At 41.7% G+C, this 22,242-nt stretch overlaps 1 protein-coding gene across 2 annotated transcripts in view; it reads left to right on the forward strand.

Annotated features, from left to right (window-relative positions):
* Positions 1 to 22,242, forward strand: part of bcas3 (BCAS3 microtubule associated cell migration factor) — a 1,146,863-nt gene that overhangs the window by 165,373 nt on the left and 959,248 nt on the right. For both annotated transcript variants that reach the window (XM_060847956.1, XM_060847957.1), the window contains exon 7: positions 13,129 to 13,201. In XM_060847956.1, the coding sequence (XP_060703939.1) occupies positions 13,129 to 13,201 (73 nt within the window). The remainder of the gene's footprint in view (positions 1 to 13,128; positions 13,202 to 22,242) is intronic.

The following is a 22,242-nucleotide window of genomic DNA, read 5'->3' on the forward strand; positions in this document are numbered from 1 at the left end:
ATGAGGGGTTTGTCAGGTTCCAAGAGATCGATTGTGTGAGGGGACTCTCTACTTTGAGGCACAGACAGACGTTTTAGTGGCCAACAGGGAAAATTCAGAATGGTGTGTTGCTTCCCTGGTGCTAGGATCAAGGATTTCTCAGAGAAGGTGCAGAATGTTCTCAAGGGGGAGATGGCCCAGTAGGTGGTCATTGTACACATTGGAACCAACGACATAAGAAGGGAGAAGGTTGAGATTCTGAAGGAAGATTACAGACAGTTAGGCAGGAATTTAAAAAGGAAGTCCTTAAGAGTCGTAATATCTGGATTACTCTTGGTGCTACAAACTAGACAGGGCAGGGATAGGAGGATGGAGCAGATGAATGCATGGCTGAGGAGCTAGTGTACAGGAGTAGGAGTCACATTTTTGGATCATTGGAAGCTGTTTTGGGTAGAAGTGATCTGTACAAGAAGGATGGAATGCACCTAAATTGGAAGGGGACTAGTATACTGGCAGGGAGATTTGTTAGAGCTGCTTGGGAGGATTTAAACTAGCAAGGTGGGGGGAGGTGGGACCCAGGGAGATAGTGAGGAAAGAGATCAATCTGAGACTGGTATTGAGTACAGGAGTTGGGAGGTCATGTTGCGGCTGTTCAGGACATTGGTTTGGCCACTGTTGGAATATTGCATACAATTCTGGTCACCTTCTAATCGGAAAGATGATATGAAACTTGAAAGGGTTCAGAAAAGATTGACAAGGATGTTGCCAGGGTTAGAGGCTTTGAGCTATAGGGAGAGGTTGAACAGGCTGGGACTGCTATACCTGGAGCTTTGGAGGTTGAGGGGTGACCTTACATAGGTTTATGAAACATGAGGGGCATGGATAGAATAAATAGACAAAGTCTTTTTCCTGAGGTGGGGAGTCCAGAACTAGAGGGCACAGGTTTAGGGTGAGAGGGGAAAAATATAAAAGAGATTTAAGAGGCAACTTTTTCACGCATAAGTTGGTACGTGTATGGAATGAGCTGCCAGAGGAAGTGGTGGAGGCTAGTACAATTGCAAAATTTAAAAAGCAGATTGGAACGATAGATGAATAGGAAGGGTTTGAAGGAATGGCAGAGTGCTGGCAGGTGGAACTAGATTGGTTTGGCATATCTGGTCGGCATGTACGATTATTTCCGTGCTGTACATCTCCTTGACTCGATGACTCCATGGTACAGGTGAGAAAAGAAGCAAGTCAAATAGTCAGGGCAGGTAGGAACAAAGCAGACAACCAGGTAGGATTCATAAATTAAGCTCATTCATTTCAATGCAAGGGGCCTAACAGGGAAGGCAGATGAACTCAAGGCATGGTTAGGATCATAGCATGGTTAGGACCATAGCACTGGGATATCATAGTAATTACAGAAATATGGCTCAGGGATGGACAGGACTGGCAGCTTAATGTTCCAGGATACAAATGCTACAGGAAGGACAGAAAGGGAAGCAAGAGAGGACGACAAGTGGCGTTTTTGATAAGGAATAGTATTACAGCTGCACTGAGGAAGGATATTTCCAGAATACATCCAGGGAAGTTATTTGGGTGGAACTGAGAAATAAGAAAGGGTTGATCACCTTATTGGGATTGTATTATTGACCCCGTAATAGTCATAGGGAAATTGAGAAACAAATTTGTAAGGAAATCTCAATTACATGTAAGAATAATAGGGTGGTGTTGGTAGGGGATTTTAACTTTCCAAACATAGACTGAAACTGCCATAGTGTTAAGGGTTTAGATGGAGAGGAATTTGTTAAGTCTGCACAAGAAAATTTTCTGATTCGATATATATATATATGTACCTACCTACTAGAGAAGGTGCAAAACTTAACCTACTCTTGGGAAATAAGGCAGGACAGGTGACTGAGGTGTCAGTGATGGGGGGTACTTTGGGGCCTGCGACCATAATTCTATTAATTTTAAAATAGTGATGGAAAATAATAGACCAAATCTAAAAGTTGAAGTTCTAAGTTGGAGAAAGGCCAATTTTGACGGTATTAGGCCAGAGCTTTCAAAAGCTGATTGGGGGCAGATGTTCGCAGGTAAAGGGACGGCTGGAAAATGGGAAGCCTTCAGAAATGAGATAACGAGAGTCCAGAGACAGTTTTTTTCTGTTAAGGTGAAAGGAAAGGCAGGTAGGTATAGAGAATGCTGGATGACAAAAGAAATTGAGGGGTTGGTTAAGAAAAAGAAGGAAGCATATGTAAGGTCTAGACAGGATTTTTCGAGTGAATCCTTAGAGTATAAAAGCAGTAGGAGTATACTTGAGAGGGAAATCAGGAAGGCAAAAAGGAGACATGAGATAGCTTTGGCAAAGAGAGTTAAGGAGAATCCAAAGGGTTTTTGCAAATGCATCAAGGACAAAAGGGTAAATAGGGAGAGAATAGGATCCTCGGGTAAAAAATGAGGTCTGCAGATGCTGGAGATCACAGCTGAAAATGTGTTGCTGGTTAAAGCACAGCAGGTTAGGCAGCATCCAAGGAATAGGAAATTCGACGTTTCGGGCATAAGCCCTTCATCAGGAATGAGGAGAGTGTGCCAAGCAGGCTAAGATAAAAGGTAGGGAGGAGGGACTTAGGGGAGGGGCGATGGAGATGTGATAGGTGGAAGGAGGTCAAGGTGAGGGTGATAGGCCGGAGTGGGGTGGGGGCGGAGAGGTCAGGAAGAAGATTGCAGGTTAGGAGGGCGGTGCTGAGTTGAGGGAACCGACTGAGACAAGGTGGGGGTAGGGGAAATGAGGAAACTGGAGAAATCTGAGTTCATTCCTTGTGGTTGGAGGGTTCCCAGACGGAAGATGAGGCGCTCCTCCTCCAGCCGTCGTGTTGTTATGTTCTGCCTGTGGAGGAGTCCAAGGACCTGCATGTCCTCGGTGGAGTGGGAGGGAGAGTTAAAGTGTTGAGCCACGGGGTGGTTGGGTTGGTTGGTCCGGGCGTCCCAGAGGTGTTCTCTGAAGCGTTCCGCAAGTAAGCGGCCTGTCTCCCCAATATAGAGGAGGCCACATCGGGTGCAGCGGATGCAATAGATGATGTGTGTGGAGGTACAGGTGAACTTGTGGCGGATATGGAAGGATCCCTTGGGGCCTTGGAGGGAAGTGGGGGAGGAGGTGTGGGCGCAAGTTTTACATTTCCTGCATTTGCAGGGGAAGGTGCCGGGAGTGGAGGTTGAGTTGGTGGGGGGTGTGGACCTGACAAGGGAGTCACGAAGGGAGTGGTCTTTGCGGAACGCTGATGGGGAGGGGAGGGAAATATATCCCTGGTGGTGGGGTCTGTTTGGAGGTGGCGGAAATGACGGCGGATGATACGTTGTATACGGAGGTTGGTGGGGTGGTAGGTGAGAACCAGTGGGGTTCTGTCTTGGTGGCGGTTGGAGGAGCGGGGCTCAAGGGCGGAGGAGCAGGAAGTGGAGGAGATGCAGTGGAGGGCATCGTCGATCACGTTTGGGGGGAATCTGCGGTCCTTGAAGAAGGAGGCCATCTGGGCTGTGCAGTGTTGGAACTGGTCCTCCTGGGAGCAGATGCGGCGGAGACGAAGGAATTGGGAATATGGGATGGAGTTTTTACAGGGGGCAGGGTGGGAGGAGGTGTAGTCCAGATAGCTGTGGGAGTCAGTCGGTTTATAGTAGATGTCTGTGTTGATTCGGTCGCCCGAGATAGAAATGGAAAGGTCTAGGAAGGGGAGGGAGGAGTCTGAGACAGTCCAGGTGAATTTGAGGTCGGGATGGAAGGTGTTAGTAAAGTTGATGAACTGTTCAACCTCCTCGTGGGAGCACGAGGCAGCGCCGATACAGTCATCGATGTAGCGGAGGAAAAGGTGGGGAGTGGTGCCAGTGTAGTTGCGGAAGATGGACTTTTCCACATATCCTACGAAGAGACAGGCATAGCTGGGGCCCATGCGGGTGCCCATGGCAACTCCTTTAGTTTGGAGAAAGTGGGAGGATTGAAAAGAGAAGTTATTCAGGGTGAGGACCAGTTCAGTCAGTCGAAGGAGGGTGTCAGTGGAAGGGTACTGGTTGGTGCGGCGGGAAAGGAAGAAGCGGAGGGCTTTGAGTCCTTCGTGATGGGGGATGGAGGTGTATAGGGACTGGATGTCCATAGTGAAAATAAGGCGTTGGGGACCGGGGAAGCGAAAATCCTGGAGGAGGTTGAGGGCGTGGGTGGTGTCCCGAACGTAGGTGGGGAGTTCTTAGACTAAAGGGGACAGGACCGTGTCGAGTTATGCGGAGATGAGTTCGGTGGGGCAGGAGCAGGCTGAGACAATGGGTCGGCCGGGGCAGTCAGGCTTGTGGATTTTGGGCAGGAGGTAGAAACGGGCAGTGCGGGGTTGTGGGACTATGAGGTTGGAGGCGGTGGATGGGAGATCCCCTGAGGTGATGAGGTTATGGATGGACTGGGAGATGATGGTTTGGTGGTGGGAGGTGGGGGGATCCCTCAGAGATCAGCAAGGTGGCCTTTGTGTGGAGCTGCAAGAGATGTGGTAGATACTAAACAAGTATTTTGCTTCGGTATTTACAGTGGAAAAGGACATGGAAGTGTGGCAGATGGAGTTTAATTCAAATAAATGTGAGATGCTGCATTTTGGGAGAGCAAATCTTAGCAGGACTTATTCACTTAATGGTAAGGACCGAGGGAGTGTTGCTGGAGTGCAAGTTCATAGCTCCTTGAAAGTGGAGTCACAGGTAGATAGAAGGCATTTGGTATGCTTTCTTTTATTGGTCAGAGTATTGAGTACTGGAGTTGGGAGGTCATGTTGAGGCTGTACAGGACATTGTTTAGGGCACTGTTGGGATATTGCATGTAATTCTGGTCTCCTTCCTATGGCAAAGATGTTGTGAAACTTGAAAGGGTTCAGAAAAGATTTACAAGGATGTTGCCAGGGTTGGAGGGTTGAGCTGTAGGGAGTGGCTGAACAAGCTGGGGCTGTTTTCTCTGGAGCGTCGGAGGCTGAGGGGTGACCTTATAGAGGTTTACAAAATTATGAGGGGCATGGATAGGATAAATAGACAAAGTCTTTTCCCAAGGGTGGGGGAGTCCCGAGCTAGAGGGCATAGGTTTAGGGTGAGAGGGGAAAGATATAAGAGACCTAACGGTCAACTTTTTCACACAGAGGGTGGTATGAATGTGGAATGAGCTGCCAGAGGAAGTGGTGGAGGCTGGTACAATGTATAAAAGTGGTTAACCCCTCAAGTCCTGATCAGGTGTAACCCAGAACTCTGTGGGAAGCTAGGGAAGTGATTGCTGAGCCTCTTGCTGAAATATTCGTATTATCGATAGTGACAGGTGAGGTTCCGGAAGACTGGAAGTTGGCTAACGTGATGCCACTATTTAAGAAAGGTGGTAAGGATAAACCAGGGAATTTTAGACCAGTGAGCCTGATGTCAGTGGTGGGCAAGTTGTTGGAGAGAATCCTGAGGGACAGGATGTACGTGTATTTGGAAAGGCAAGGACTGATTAGGGATAGTCAGCATGGCTTTGTGCCATCATGTCTCACAAACTTGATTGAGTTTTTTGAAGAAGTAACAAAGAGGATTGATAAGGGCAGAGCGGTAGATGTGATCTATATGGACTTCAGTAAGGTTTTCAACAAGGTTCCCCATAGGAGACTGGTTAACAAAGTTAGATCTCGTGGAACACAGGGGTAACTAGCATTTGGATGTAGAACTGGCTCAAAGACAGTGGTGGTGGTGGAGGGTTGTTTTTCAGACTGGAGGCCTGTGACTAGTGGAGTGTCACAAGGATCAGTGCTGAGTCCACTACCTTTTGTCATTTATACAAATGATTTGGATGTGAGCTTAAGAGGTATAGTTAGTAAGTTTGCAGATGATGCCAAAATTGGAGGTGTAGTGAACAACGAAAAAGGTTACCTCGGATTACAATGGGATCTTGGTCCACTCCAACAAGCTGAGAAGTGGCAGATGGAGTTTAAATTAGATAAATGTGAGGTGCTGTATTTTGGGAAAGCAAACCTTAACAGGACTTATATACTTAATGGTAAGGTCGTAGGGAGTGTGGCTGAACAAAGGGACCTTGGAGTACAGGTTCATAGCTCCTTGAAAGTAGAGTTGCAGGTAGACAGGATAGTGAAGGCGGCGTTTGGTATGCTTTCCTTTATTGGTTAGAGTATTGAGTACAGGAGTTGGGAGGTCATGTTGCGGCTGTACAATACATTGGTTAGGCTACATTTGGAATATGGCGTGCAATTCTGGTCTACTCCCTATCAGAAGGATATTGTTAAACTTGAAAGGGTTCAGAAAAGATTTACAAGGATGTTGCCAGGGTTGGAGGATTTGAGCTACGGGGAGATTTTGAATAGGTTCCTGGAGCATTGGAGGCTGAGGGGTGACCTTAGAGAGGTTTTTAAAATCATGTGGGGCATGGAAAGAGTAAATAGACAATGTCTTTTCCCTTGGTGGAGTCCAGAGCTAGAGGGCAAAGGTTTAGGGTGAGAGGGGAAAGATGTACAAGAGACCTAAAGGCCAACCTTTTCACGCAGAGTGTGGTGTGTGTGTGTGGAATGGGCTGCCAAAGAAAGTGGTGGAGGCTGGTACATTTGCAACATTTAAAAGGCATTTGGGTGAGTATATGAACACTAAGGGTTTGGCGGGATATGGGCCAGGTGCTGGCAGGTGGGACTAGATTTGGTTGTGATATCTGGTCAGCATGGACGAGTTGTACCAAAGAGTCTGTTTCCGTGCTGAACATCTCTATATAAGTTAAAGGATATATATTGTTATCCACAGTTCTTCTCATTATTCTAATTTTCACTTTTGTTCCCAGAGTGATGTCATTTTTTGCCCATTTTGATTGATTCTAATGAAGTAATTATGCTTAAATAGGAAATATTATTCATTTTCCAAGGCATGTAAGAGTGCTTCATGTGTGTAGTAATAAATACTGCTGAGGTGCACTAAGAGGGAGTGTAAGCAATTCACCTGTAGTCCACAAACATTCTCCTGTTACAACAACATTGTAGCTTCATGAATAGGAGCACTTACTGACGCTTTTCAATGCTTGAACCTGCGCATAGAAAAAGTAATATGTAAATAAACACGGAGTGTGAAAATGTGGAGGTGGTAGCATAATGTTAACACTACTCAACTAATGAACGGGTGCCCCAGGCTAATGTGAGTGCAAGTTGAAATTGTCCTATGGCAGATGAAGAAATTTGAGTTGAAAAAAATTTAAAGCTGAAAACTAGTTTCTTGGCGATCATGAAACCATTCAGATTGGAAGAAATCTAGTTCACTAATGTCCTTTCAGGATGAGAAGTTTTACCTGGTCTGGCCTACATGTGACTTCAAACTCAGAACAGTGTGTTGACTCTTAACTGTATCTGGGGATGAGTAGAAAAGCTGGCCTTGTCATCAGCACCCACATCCCATGAAAGAATGAATAAAATCAAATTGAACATAGTTTTTGTGTATCACATCCTATTGAAACAGATGGAAGGAGGCACCAAACAGAAGATGTTGGAGGTCCAGACTTCGACCCTGGTCTTCTGTTTGTTCCCTGTTGGATGTTTCACAGTGATTTAATCCAAATAGTTTCCTTTTTGAAGTTTCAATGGTACATAAAGTCAGCCAGAGCTTCACAGAGAACATTTTCAGTTCCTTTTAAATGGGTTCTACGTTAAATACAGAAATTGACCTGAGTGCATAATTTGCTATTTATAATGCAGTATGAAAATATGGTAGTTATTTTAGATTTTCCCAGATGATTCCAACTTACTTAAAGCAAAACAAAAGTGAACTGATTACAGTTGGATTAAACTCATGCTGTTTTTAAATGCGCTCCCTCACATTCAGATTTCATCCCTCCTTGATAACATACTCACTGAAATGTGGAAGGGAGACTTCTTAAAAAAGTGAACAAGATCTGCATTAATTCTAAATATTTCAGCAGGATTTTTTTCAAAAGTATAAACATTTTTGTTCCTAACGTAGATAGCATGTTGAAGAAAATTGAACATTAATAATCATTGTTTCTTGCATCAGGTCTTAGTTTTGATTTTGTTTCTCTCATTTAGTAATTTTGGAATGCTAATAAAGTCTTCTACTGTGAAGACTCATGCAAATTATTTATTCAATTCCTCTTCCATTTCCTGGTTCCACATTATTATTTTCCAAGCATTATTATCTTAGGGGTCTATGTTCACTTTAGCTTCTCTCTTCCTTTTTATATCTTTAAAGAAGCACTTGCTGTCCATCTTAATATTTTTCTTGATAGTTTTCCCTCAAAGTTTATTTTCTTCCTTTATTTGGACTTGTTGATTTGATTTTTAAAACTTTTCCCATCCTCTGGTTTGCCACAAATTTTTGCCACATAGTATGTTTATTGTGTCAATCTGATGTTATCCTTAACTTTCCTGGTTAACTATCAATCTTTGCTTATTCCCTTTCTAGAATCCTTGTTCCACTCTGGAATATATCTTTGCTGTGCTTATATATCTGCCATTGTTCCTCAACCATTTTTGCAACTCAGTTTTTCTCAGTTCACTACAGCCAGTTCTGCCCTCAGTCCTTTGAAATTACCCTTATTTAAGCTTAGCAGGGTTGCTTCCAATCCAAGTTTACATCATATGCGGATGCATCACAGCTTGGTATGGCAACTGCTCTGTAAAGACTGCAATAAATTACGGGTAGTTGTGGACATAGCTCAGTCCACCAGGAAACTTCCATGGACTTCGTCCAAACTTCCCATTGCCTCAGGAAAGCAGCCGACATAATCAAAGACCCCTCCCACTCCGATTGTACTCTCTTGCACCCTCTTCCATTGGCAGATAATACAAAGGTTTGAGAATGCGTACCAATAGATTTAACAACAGCTTCTTCCCCACTGTTATCTGACTTATGAATGGACCTCTCATATATTAGAGCTGATCTTTCTTTGCACCTTCTCTGTAGCTTTAGCACTATATTCTGCATTCTGCTCTGTTACCCTGATGTATTTGTATAAAGTATGATTTGTCTGGTTTGCACGCAAAACAATTATTTTCACTGTCTCTTGGTACATGAGACAATAATAAATCAAATCAAAAATCAGAAGTTTCTCTCTCTTGAACTGAATGCTAAATTCTACTATGTTTTCATCACTGTTACAAAGGGGCTTTTATCTAACATTATTCATTAAATCTGCCTCATCACACATTACCAGTTTCAAAATTGCCTGATCTCTGTTGGATCTACTACATATTGTTCTAGGAAACTGTCCTAGATACACTGTATGCAATTGTCCTCATGGCTTCCTCTGCCAGTCTGTTTATCCCAATCTACATGAGGTTTAAAATCATTCATTATTTATGTACTACCTTCGTTATGTGTCCTCATTACCCCTGATTTATTCTGTGCCCCATCGTAAATTTACTGTTAGGGGACCTATAGACTACCAGGGTCCTTATTGCCTTTTTATATTTTTACCTCCACACATATGGATTCTGCATCTTCTGATTCAAGATCTTTTGTTGCTTTCGTATTTAGTTCTGTACCAACATTTCTATCCCACCAGTCTTTCCTTCCTGCATGTCCTTTCAAAAATTCACCCACATCTGAATATTTGACCTTCTTGTAAACATGCCTGTTAACCTGTATTTGTGTGGTTAATTCATTTATTTTGTCTACAATATTTGTGTAGTCAAGTAAAGAGCCTTTAATTTTGCTTTTTTAAATCATTTTTCCCCCATTTGATCCTGTTTATTGCTATTTTTCTATGTTTGTATACTCTGTCCCTTCCTGTCTCACTCTGGTTATCATGATCCAAACAGTTACCCTGTAATTCTATCATATCCTCTTGCTTATAAGCCTACATCTTCCCTCCCTCAAACCTGAATGGCTGGCCTATTTCAAGATGCTAGCACAGGCATGATGGCCGAATGGTCTTCTTTTATGTTGTGTTATCCTATCATTTTTACACCAAAGGGCGAATTTTCCAAGAAACTAGAGGCACGTGTGCTGTGTGTATGGAGCTAAAACCCCTAAAAGTGATACAGCTGTGTCCGGTTAGGATCGCAATGTCATCCCCATTCCTCCTGGGTTTCCCCTGGGTGATATTAAAGACACGTGAGGAATCCCTTTGAATGAATTAGTTTAGTAACTCTGAATTTTCCATCAAGGGCATTTGTTTCCCAACCTGTCAGCAACTCACAGGATCATTGAAATGAAAATACAGTAGAAGGAGTTTTGTCAGTGAAAAGTGATAAGCTAGGAAGGCTTTGACCAGTGACGGTGTGAAGAAACTGCTGTTCAGAATATCTCTCTGAAAGGGCTTTCAGTCCTTGACAGAAAATTGTCAACTAGTTGAGTGGCACTTCATTTGTATTGCATTTAAACTCACCTTGACCATGGAATGGCAGATACTGACAGGTTGTTTCCACTGACTAGGGAATTAAACCACTGACACAGTCCCAGGATAAGGAATAATCTAGCCCTGAAATGAGGAAAAATTGCCTCGTTCAAAAGGTTGTGAATATTTTGAATTTTTTAACCTCGAGAATTTGTGAATGTTTAATCACTGAACAGCTAAGATAGACAAAGCTTTACTTTTCCAGGCTACCAAAGGATATAGGCCTTGGGCAGGAGGCAAAGTTGAAGTCATAGATCATCCCATGAACATAATGAATGGTGAAGCAGGCTCAATTGCCTATATGGTCTAATCTTTCTTCTACCTCTTGTGTGTGTGCCACTAGGAATTCACAGTTTGATATAATTATGTGCTTGAATCTTGTACAATGCTCCATTACCTGGCCTGCACATAGTATAGTATTCACTTACTTCTGTCATGTTCCTTCAAAGATACTGCATTAAAAAGTAAATAAAATTGACATGATGTAGAAACTTTTGATTACCATTTGCAAGTAAAGAATCTGTCGATTCTTAAAATTTCTTTTCTGACTGTGCATGTGTGTGGGTCATAGTGTCTGTTAAATGAACTCCCATGTTTCCTTGATTAAAATGCTGTGGTTCTACACAGCACATTTACTGAACAAATATTTGGAAATTTCCACTGACATATTGAGACTTGTTAATATATAGACACCACAATCCCAGAGTGATCTCACGATGCAATGACAGATTTCTTGTTACTAATCACTTGTTTTTACAAAATGTCTGTCTCTGTTTATAGAAAAAAAAAATGGATTTTTTTTAAAGCTGCAGAGGAAATACTTTTTAAAAATCCTTTGTGAGAATAAATAGAACTAATGTAATTAAATTTTATTTCCAAGATAATATGTAGGCAGCTTTAAAAATAATTGTAAAATTCTTTAATAGGATGCATCAGAGGTAAGGCCAAAATTAGATGCCATCCCTAATAGCCATTGAATGGCTTGTGAGGCCATTTGAAAGGGCACTTAGGAGTCAATCATCATTGCAGTTGGTTTGACTAGGTAACGATGGCAAATTTTCTTCTTTAAAGGACATTAATGAATCCGACTTTTTCTATGACAAATTTTAATAGTTTCACAGTCATCATTCTTGAAATGAAGCTTTTGAGTTACGAGAGAAGTGACATTATCACTATGATACAGTCCAGCCAAATTAAATTATTGAATGTCTCAGTCATAGCTGCCATCTTGAATTCAGGCTGCAAGTAATCAAATGAAACTGAATACTCCACGTTCTAGTGATCCACAGAATTCCTTGTATGGCTGGTTGCCTCATTGGACATTGTGTATTGTTGTACTGTGGAAGACCCAAAATTTTGACATATTTTATTATGAATGGTGCTTGATAAATGCAAATTTTTGTTCATTGTTCCATTCAAAATTGAGACTGATAGTCAAGGCAGATTTTGATGCTTGAACTAACTGCGCTATCCTGCTGAAAGTTTGTGACTTACTAGAATAAAGCACTGGTAAATTGTTTCCATTCTACCTGTCTAGGCTTCCTGCATCATAAGATCTCAGCTTGAACACTGTCTGAAATCTAGATGGAAGAATTCCAGCTCTCTAATTATTTTTTGTTCGTTTCTTCTCGTTATGATTTTTGGTTACTTGAATAATTTTATTTGTATATATTTTCTGTCTAACATTGTCTGGTGGGGGAAATGCTTATAAAGAAGATGCAACACACAGGTGTATGATCTTCCTAGTTTTTCCCAAGTCTAGATGTTTCATCTAAAGCATAAACAATGTGATTGGGTAAACACAACAAACCTTGAAGAAAGTAAGGACAATAACCAAGGATATAGCTTTACGATAAGGGGCAGGAGGTTGTAAGGAATTACTTTTTTCACCAGAGAATGTTGAACTCGGACTTACTGCCTGTAAAGGTGATATAGGCAGAAACCTTCATAATATTTCAGGGTATTTAGATGCCCACTTGCACTGCATTGGCATACAAGGTTATGGGCCAAGTGCTGCAATCGATAGATGCCTATTTTTTTGACCATTGCACTCAGTGGGCAGAAGGCCCTTTTTTTTGGTTCTATAGACCTATGAAAATGTTAGTGGCAAAACAGTGCATGTCAGTAGAAATATTAATTCATCAGTAATCCTTTAGTATCTCAATTAGCTTTTTGTTTCAATGTTTGTATACCTAGGTAGTAATTATAATCATGATTGGAGCAATTACTAGCCCTTTTAGGGAAACAAGACAACAGACGTTGGAGGCTCTTTTGACACTAATTGTTTAAAGCTGTTTACTTGCAAGGTTAATGTTCCTCCGAGGTAAAATATTTTTCATCCGCAGCTGATTCTACAGCATCAAAATGCTTCACATATTTCCATTTTCGATCCTATACTTACACAACCCCCCTCAGCTAATCTTTTGTCTCATAGCTAGTTACCATTTGATCTCTCTGCACTTTGTTTATGCTTTTTTTTTGTAAAGACCAAATGTTAAAACTGTGGTTCAGCATATAACCCACAGAAAAGAATGTCCTGTTTTCATTTTTTGACTTCGGAAATATTTATATCATGATTTGATTACAGAGTTACAGTTGTAATTCCATTAACACACTTCCTGCCCTTAAACTGCATCTTTGTGTGACTAATGGACTAGAGTGGGTGGGTGGGTGGTGAACTAAGGGAGAAAACTGGCAGACACTGAAGCGCTGACATATGTGTTGTAAAAGTCCCCTTTTGTTCTTAATTATTTTTTCTCTCTCTGTGTTTTTATTCACAGGTCTTCACAAAATTGATAATTTTGCTGAGAAAAGGCCACTCCTTGGTGTGTGCAAAAGTACAGGATCAGCAGGGTGAGAGAAAACTTTTGGCAAAAATGTGAACCAGATGCAGCATAGTGGGGGGTGGATGCTAGGACAGCAGGGGAGTGTTTGATGGAGTCAGAGGGATGTGTGAAAAGAATTTGCCTTTTCTAGCCATATCATCTCCACTTTGGAACACTAAATATGCATAACATTGATCATGTCGACTGCTGGTGAGGCAGTCATGTTAAACTATCAGTTCTAGTGCTTAGTAAGATGTGCCAATGCCTGAAGCTTTATGCTGCATTACAATTATTCATATGAAAAAATGCTTGAGGTTTATTGCAAGTGAAGCAAAAGTCAGTATTTAATTTTATTTTATGCTCCTTTTGAGTTATTTTTGCCATTTAGCACTTTATGTCAACACAACTGACTATCTTGCATAATTTCCTGAATGACAGTAGGAGGAGAGGATATGCTTAGGGAGTTGCTGCACATGCCAGTTGGACTTGTCTGTATTCAGAGCTGAAAATGTGTTGCTGGAAAAGCGCAGCAGGTCAGGCAGCATCCAAGGAACAGGAGAATCGACGTTTCGGGCATAAGCCCTTCTTCAGGAACCCTGAAGAAGGGCTTATGCCTTAAACGTCAAATCTCCTGTTCCTTGGATGCTGCCTGACCTGCTGCGCTTTTCCAGCAACACATTTTCAGCTCTAATCTCCAGCATCTGCAGACCTTAGTTTCTCCTTGTCTGTATTCAGTTGAATAGTAAGCTAAATGCTTAGCTTTTTGTGTAGTCCTCTCATTGCAAAATTAGCTCATTTTCACTATATTAGATGATATACTCTCATCATTTGGAGGTTTGTGCTTGTTTTTCTAATGTAATTGAATAAACTTGACCATGCACTTCAAGCAGAGCTATAGTTGTGACATTAAAATTCGTGACTAATATCTTATCCAACAATGTTACATATTGATGACTGTGGTATGCTGTCTGACAATGTCTTTTCCATGAATCAAGGTATTCTACATTCCATCGTAACCAAATCAAAAGCTGCACATTGCTTTTGAGGAGTGTGCTGTATCAGCTATTTCCTAGCATAAGTTCAAAAGTTCAGGCATGAATAAAATTAGGACGACTGTCAAGGGCTGTCTGTGTAGTCTTCATTTCGCTGTGTTGAAAGTTACGCTTTCTACATTTTCTTGCAAATGTCAGTTAGTCCATTTTTGGATGAGGTACTGGAGATGATGTTTAATTACTGCCTGTACTGTCTATAAGAGTTCAGATATTTGCAGATGATCTTGTAGTTCATAAAGTGGTTAGCTTGGAAAATACAATTCATGATTAGTTGGGTGGTGAGAGGCACTGCGTACTTCCACTGGAAACTGCACTTTGTTCTAGTGAATGTGGGCCCAGAATCCAACACTAACCTTAATTCAGATGTAATTTACAAGATTTGGAGGGTATATGTTTTCAATGAAAGAACTTTGTTTACAAAAACGTACACTATCAAGGACATTTGATCTGTTACAGAGACTGGTTCTGCAGGATTCTGTTTCTTAGTTGTTTCAGAATTGCCATTTGCCTTGCTACAAATGGGATATTATTAGATTAGATTGGATTGAAGTAATTTACAATTGATTTAATTCTTCCATAAGCCACACTCTAAATGTTGATGGCTGTGCTCCATTCATTCATTTTCTGAGACACGAATTTGGAAAACATCCCAGCAGTCAGCATTGTAAATTGGGAAACAAGATAAGCAATCTATTTTGAAACTTTTTCAATTTGGAACCCTTTTCCCTCAAAAAAAAATTGCTGCCTCCACTGCTATTTATCATTGGCCAAAGTCATCAACAACAAAACCTATGTTAATTGATAAGAATCCTTCTTAACAGAAGACTGAAATCTGGAAAGAATTGTTCAAAAGGTGTTCATTTTTATATCTGAAATCATGGCCTTTAGCACTGAAAAAAATTAAAGGGATGGCAGTATCAGAAAAATATTTCCATCTTATGCGTGTTCAAGATGCAAAATACTTCAACGTGTCAACAGATGACTGACTTTTCTCCATTGGAACATTGGTTCTATAAGGAACTATGACTTAACAGGACTAGCACAGGCTTTTTGTGAGGACCTTTAAGGATCAATGAGTCATGTGTGAGCAACAAGGTTCATTGGTGAGTTGAAATCAATGTTTAGGAGAGATTCTGGATGGTTCCTCAATGGGAAGTTGAAAGGTGAGTCATTGCTATTTTGCACACTGCCAAGCTGCCAATTCTGACCAGCATTGTCAGAAGCACTTGTTACTTGGTCCTTAGAAAGAGGACAGGCAGTAAAAGAAGAATGACAAGAATTTGCAGACCATAGTGAGAAGATTGAGAAGATCACATCAGGGAAGATGGCGTTCAAGAAAAAAGAGAGGAGGGATAATAAATGTAAAAATGATATGTGAATCTTGATAGAAAAAGTGGGGAAAATTATTTCCTTTGGCAATTGGGTCAGTAACCAGAGATATACAACAAGTTGTAGAAAACCTACAGCGTGATAAAGAAAATTTTGTTAATGTCCAAAAAATGCTGCATGGATGTCTGGCAGAATCAGAAAGCAGCATTTTCTAGACATTTGACAACTAATTTAACTTTCTTCAAGATAATGACAAATAAGCTATGGAGTGGATAGAATCGGAAAGAGCCAGCCCAACATAAAAGGTCAAATAGCCTCCTTCTATGTAGTAATTTGAACTCAGATTTCACCAGTTTCCTCATTTCCCCTCCCCCCACCTTGTCTCAGTCGAATCCCTCTAACTCAGCACCGCCTTCCTAACCTGCAATCTTCTTCCTGACCTCTCCGCCCCCACCCCACTCCAGCCTATCACCCTCACCTTGACCTCCTTCCACCTATCACATCTCCATTGCCCCTCGCCCAAGTCCCTCCTCCCTACCTTTTATCTTAGCCTGCTGGACACACTTTCCTCATTCCTGATGAAGGGCTTATGCCCGAAACGTCGAATTTCCTGTTCGTTGGATGCTGCCTGACCTGCTGCGCTTTTCCAGCAACACATTTTCAGCTCTGATCTCCAGCATCTGCAGCCCTCACTTTCTGCCCCAGCCGACCCATTGTCTCAGCCTTCTCCTGCCCCACCGAACTCATCTCTGCATACCTCGACACGGTCCTGTCCCCCTTAGTCCAAGAACTCCCCACCTATGTTTGGGACACCACCCACGCCCTCTACCTCCTCCATGATTTTCGCTTCCCCGGTCCCCAACGCCTTATCTTCACCATGGACATCCAGTCCCTGTACACCTTCATTCCCCATCATGAAGGACTCAAAGCCCTCCGCTTCTTCCTTTCCCACCATACCAACCAGTACCCTTCCACTGACACCCTCCTTCGACTGACTGAACTGGTCCTCACCCTGAACAACTTCTCTTTCCAATCCTCCCACTTCCTCCAAACCAAAGGAGTTGCCATGGGCACCCCAGCTATGCTTGCCTCTTCGTAGGATATGTGGAACAGTCCATCTTCTGCAACTACACTGGCACCACCCCCCACTTTTTCCTCCACTACATCGATGACTATATCGGCGCTGCCTCGTGCTCCCACGAGGTTGAACAGTTCATCCACTTTACTAACACCTTCCACCCCGACCTCAAATTCACCTAGACCGTCTCAGACTCCTCCCTCCCCTTCCTAGACCTTTCCATTTCTATCTCGGGCGACTGATTCAACTTGGACATTTACTATAAACCGACTGACTCCCACAGCTACCTAGACTACACCTCCTCCCACCCTGCCCCCTGTAAAAACGCCATCCCATATTCCCAATTCCTTCGTTTCTGCCGCATCTGTTCCCAGGAGGACCAATTCCAATACCGTACAGCCCAGATGGCCTCCTTCTTCAAGGACCGCAGATTCCCCCCAGACGTGATCGACGATGCCGTCCACCGCATCTCCTCCACTTCCCGCTCCTCCACCCTTGAGCCCCGCCCCTCCAACCGCCACCAGGACAGAACCCCACTGGTTCTCACCTACCACCCCACCAACCTCCATATACAGTGTATCATCCGCCGTCATTTCCGCCACCTCCAAACGGACCCCACCACCAGAGATATATTTCCCTCCCCTCCCCTATCAGCGTTCCAAAAAGACCACTCCCTCCGTGACTCCCTCGTCAGGTCCACACCCCCCACCAACCCAACCTCCACTCCCGGCACCTTCCCCTGCAACCGCAAGAAATGCAAAACTTGCATCCACACCTCCTCCCTTACTTCTCTCCAAGGCCCTAAGGGATCCTTCCATATCCGCCACAAATTCACCTGCACCTCCACACACATCATCTATTGCATCCGCTGCACCCGATGTGGCCTCCTCTCTATATTGGGGAGACAGGCCGCCTACTTGCGGAACACTCTGGGACACCCGGACCAACCAACTCAGCCACCCCGTGGCTCAACACTTTAACTCCCCCTCCCACTCCACCAAGGACGTGCAGGTTCTTGGACTCCTCCATCGCCAGACCATAACAACACGACAGTTGGAGGAGGAGTGCTTCATCTTCCGCCTAGGAACCCTCCAACCACAAAGAATGAACTCAGATTTCTCCAGCTTTCTCATTTCCCCTCCCCCCACCTTGTCTCAGTCAAATTCCTCAAACTCAGCACCGCCTTCCTAACCTGCAATCTTCTTCCTGACCTCTCCGCCCCCACCCCACTCCGGCCTATCACTCTCACCTTGACCTCCTTCCACCTATCGCATCTTCAACGCCCCTCCCCCAAGTCCCTCCTCCCTACCTTTTATCTTAGCCTGCTGGACTCACTTTCCTCATTCCTGAAGAAGGGCCTATGCCCGAAACATCGAATCTCCTGTTCCTTGGATGCTGCCTGACCTGCTGCACTTTTCCAGCAACACATTTTCAGCTCTGTCTTTCAAAAAGACAAGCAAAATAATCATTGAATACGCGGTTACAAAATAGAACAAGAAGAAATCTATAGGACAACCTCATAGGCAATGACCCAGATGATATTTCAAGGCAAACCTCAGGAAGTCTATTCCCATGTAACCCCTTCACTAATAATTGCAGTTGATCAAGTTGGAAGTGTTGTCACAGAGCTAATTTTGATATGTACCTGTGAGATAAATGCATGGGAAATAAAGAAGATTTATGTGGTGCCTTTTATGACCTCATGAAATCCCAAAATGCTTCACAACCAGTAAGATACTTTTGAAAGGTTGACTCTCCTATAATTTAGGAAATATAAGCTAATGAACAAGCTTCCATGAATAGTAACAAAATAAATTACCAGCTCATGTATTTTGGTTGTCATTTTATGAATAATGTTGATCTACATGCCATTGGAACTCCCAGATGTACTTCTAATAGTGCCATTGCATCCTTTATGTTGATCCTTCATTTAAAAACTCAGCTGAGACGATGTAGCATTACCTATTTATTACACAGTTGCGAGAGCAAAATAACTGATCTAAACATCAAGAAATTGTTCAAGTATGTATGTTTCAAAGCAGCCTGCTAAATTTGGGCCAAATAAATTTCTGCTGTAACAAGAATCATGGATGACATATAGGATGATGATTATGATTGTCAGAGGTCACTATATGAAAAAAGCTTTCATTTTTGGTATCTTGCTGTGATCAAATTGGTGATCCTATTTCTTACATTTTAACAAGTGGCTACACTTCAAAACTTGATTGAACTTGATTGTGAATGATATTTTTGTTTGGAGGGGGAAATCATCCTGAAGCTGTTGAAGATACTAAACAAATATATGACTTTATCTCTTTCTGAGCTTTGCGCTAATAACTGACAGGCAATATTTGAATGACACAAATGTTTCCTAGTGAACATTTTCAATAAGAAGCTGACTTGTGCCATGCTACAAGTGTTATAGAATGTATTGATGGCATGGTTAGTAAGTTTGCAAATTACACCAAAATTGCTGGTATAGTGGACAGTGAAGAAAGTTTAAAACAAAAGTGTTATAAAGTGGAGGTTGACACCCCTCTGAGAACTAAAACTGAAATTCCCAAAGAAGAGCATCTCGTCCCATAATCTGTAAAAGGAGTTTGAAAATGGTGTAAGCTGCTTTTCAGCAATTTCCAATAGTTAAATAAAATAAATCACTGACACTCACTTTAACATCAACAAGTAGCAATTTCTTTACCTAATTCTAACAGTGAACAATTTAACTAAACTATTAACAAACCGAATCAAACCCTTCTAACTACTATTTCCGAATAAAATAAGATTCTAATGGTATGCTGTTCCAATAAACACAAATTCCACTTGTATATATAAAAAGGTTAATCTCTTGAAATTACAGCCAGGTTACGTGTTTTCTGGAATGTTCTGTGCCTTCTCCGTCAATTCTTCCATCAGGAATATTAACTAGTTGTGCCATTGGTACCATTATTATTTAGATGGACCTTTCTCTATAACGTAGACGAGGCTGTGAGAGCCAGCAATTCTCTCTTGAGAGTTGAGGATTTAGCACTGGCGAATGGCAGCTAGCGCTGAGGCCTTTGTCCAACTGTCCCCTTCTTTTTATATCCATGATGATATTTCAATATTTCTTAGAATAGGATTGGTCCTATGTTGTCAAAGCCATCAAACTTAAATTTGATAGGTTTTTATTATCTAAGTACCTGGTTCAAATTCATTGGCCAAATTCAAAACCCCGTTGCCTTGGTTAAAAAACACTGCTGCTTTGCTGCTAACTGTATGCCTTTTCGATATAGATGTTTCAATTTGGGTGCTGTCTGTGTGCTTGCCCACAGGCAACCATTTTAAATTTCTAAGCACATGATGTTTTAAAGGGACCAGAAATGGTTTCTTTCCCCCCAGCACTTTATAAACACCAAATTCTAACTTGCTCCTTTCCAATCTATAAATGCTGTACCCAACTCCGCAACACCTTCCCCCTTAAGAAAAGAAAAAAGAACCATTATTATTGAAAAGATGGCTTAATTTTTTTTGAAATCTTAACACCATTATATTACTAGGTCCATAGCTCATTAATCTAGAGTTACACATTTTATACTAATTCTATTTATATGTAACATTGAACACTACCACTTCTATCTATACAAGCATTTTTCTTTTAAACTCGCAATAAGGCATCCGCAATAATATTTTCACTGCCTGCAACATGTACAATCTATAAATTAAATGCTTGTAACATGAGACTCCAAAAAAAATCTGATGTTCTTGTTCTTAAATCTTTCTAGAAATGTCAGGATTGTGATCAGTATACATAATCGTTTCTGATGCATTGTTTACGATGCAAACATTAAAATGTAATAAGGCCATTATCACACTCAATAACTCTTTTTCAATGGTCGAATAGTTTTTCTGGTGAAAAATTGGTATCCGGTGTGGTCGTTAACACTGCTTTAAAACTCTCAACTGCCTCCTCGCATTGTTCTATCCATCGAAATTTTGTGTTCTTTTTTGGCAAATCTGTCAATGGTGCCAATATGCTACTAAAGCTTGGTACAAATTCCTGTAGAATCTGCTGTATCCTAAAATCCTAGCACTTCCTTCTTTGAGGATGGTCTTGGGAATTCCTTGATGGTCTTTGTCTTCACATTCCTCAGTGTCATCCATCCATATCCGAAGTTGTGTCCTAAGAATGTCACTTCTGACTTCACATATTCTGTTTCTGCCAAGTTTATGACCATCTTTGTCTTCTGTAGTCTCTCAAAAGAGCTCTACCAAATGTGCCATGTAACCTTTCCATGAATGACTAAAGATCACTAAGCCATCTATGTAGATGGCACAATTAATCAATCTTTCGACAACTCTGTTCATAAGCCTTTAGAAAGTGGCTGGTGCATTTTTTTGTTCCATTACTTTAAACTGATATAGCCCATTTGTGGTTAGAAAAGCAAAAACTTCTTTTGCTCGCTTCAACAAAGTTATTTGCCAGTAACCGTGAAGTACGTTCAACTTTGTGATGTAAGTGACTTGTCCTACTTTTTCCACACAATCCTCCAGCCTTGGAATTGGGTATGAGTCAGATTTGGTCACAGCATTGACCTTTCAATAATCTACACACAAGAGTCGAGTCCTATCAAGTTTGGGAACCAACATGATTAGTGAACTCCACTCACGTTGACTTGTCTTTATGATGTCCACTTCCTTTGGAACCTGCACTGTTTTGAGAGGATTAAGCCCGTAAATGTGTTGTTTTATCGGCACAGCATTCCCTATGTCAACCTCATGAACTGTGGCATTAGTCCTCCCCGTTCTGTTTTGCTAGGTCCTCATAGCACTGTAATAAGTCTTCCAATTCACTTTTCTGTTCCTGTGACAGATAATTCACTACCCTATCCTATTCCTTAACGACTTCCTCATTAATCAATTTAATCTGAGGCACATCAAAATCCAAATCATCTGGATTTGATACCTCACTCTGAGTAGCAGTAACTAATACCTGTTTCTCTGGTTCCCTTTCCCTGTCATAGTCATGCTTCAACACATTTAAATGACATACCTGATAATTATTTTTCCTATTTGGTATCTTTATCAGACAATTCACCTCTTTTCTTCTCAACCTGATAGGGACCTCTAAACCTTGCTTTGAAGGGATCTCTTTCCACTGGTAACAGCACCAATACTTTATCTCCACAGGCAAACATTTGAATTTTAGATTTCTTTTTCGGCTCCTTGCTTCATTAAACAAAATATAGTCATTAGGCACTGTACCACCTTCAACTGATTCACCCAATCTGTTAATCTTTCTCTCAACTCAGATACATAATGCAACTGTGAGATCTCTGACTTTGGACCCATCACCTTTTCCTTAATTAATCTTAAAGACTGTTTTACTTTGTGTCTGAATATCAATTCGAATCGCGTAAACTGAGTTGATATATTTGGAGCATTTCTAATAGCAAATACTATAAATGGGATACCTTTATCCTAATTATTTGGGTAATCCTAGCAATAAGTCCTCAACATTGTCTTTAGGGAGGGTCTGATGCCATCTTTCCCATGCTCCCTGGGATTAAGGATGGTGTGCACTTGATTTAAAGTGTTTAATGTCTAAACAATCCATGACCTCCTTCAATAATT

This window comes from Hemiscyllium ocellatum, chromosome 31, assembly GCF_020745735.1.
Source record: "Hemiscyllium ocellatum isolate sHemOce1 chromosome 31, sHemOce1.pat.X.cur, whole genome shotgun sequence".
In the NCBI taxonomy this organism is placed as follows: domain Eukaryota; kingdom Metazoa; phylum Chordata; class Chondrichthyes; order Orectolobiformes; family Hemiscylliidae; genus Hemiscyllium; species Hemiscyllium ocellatum.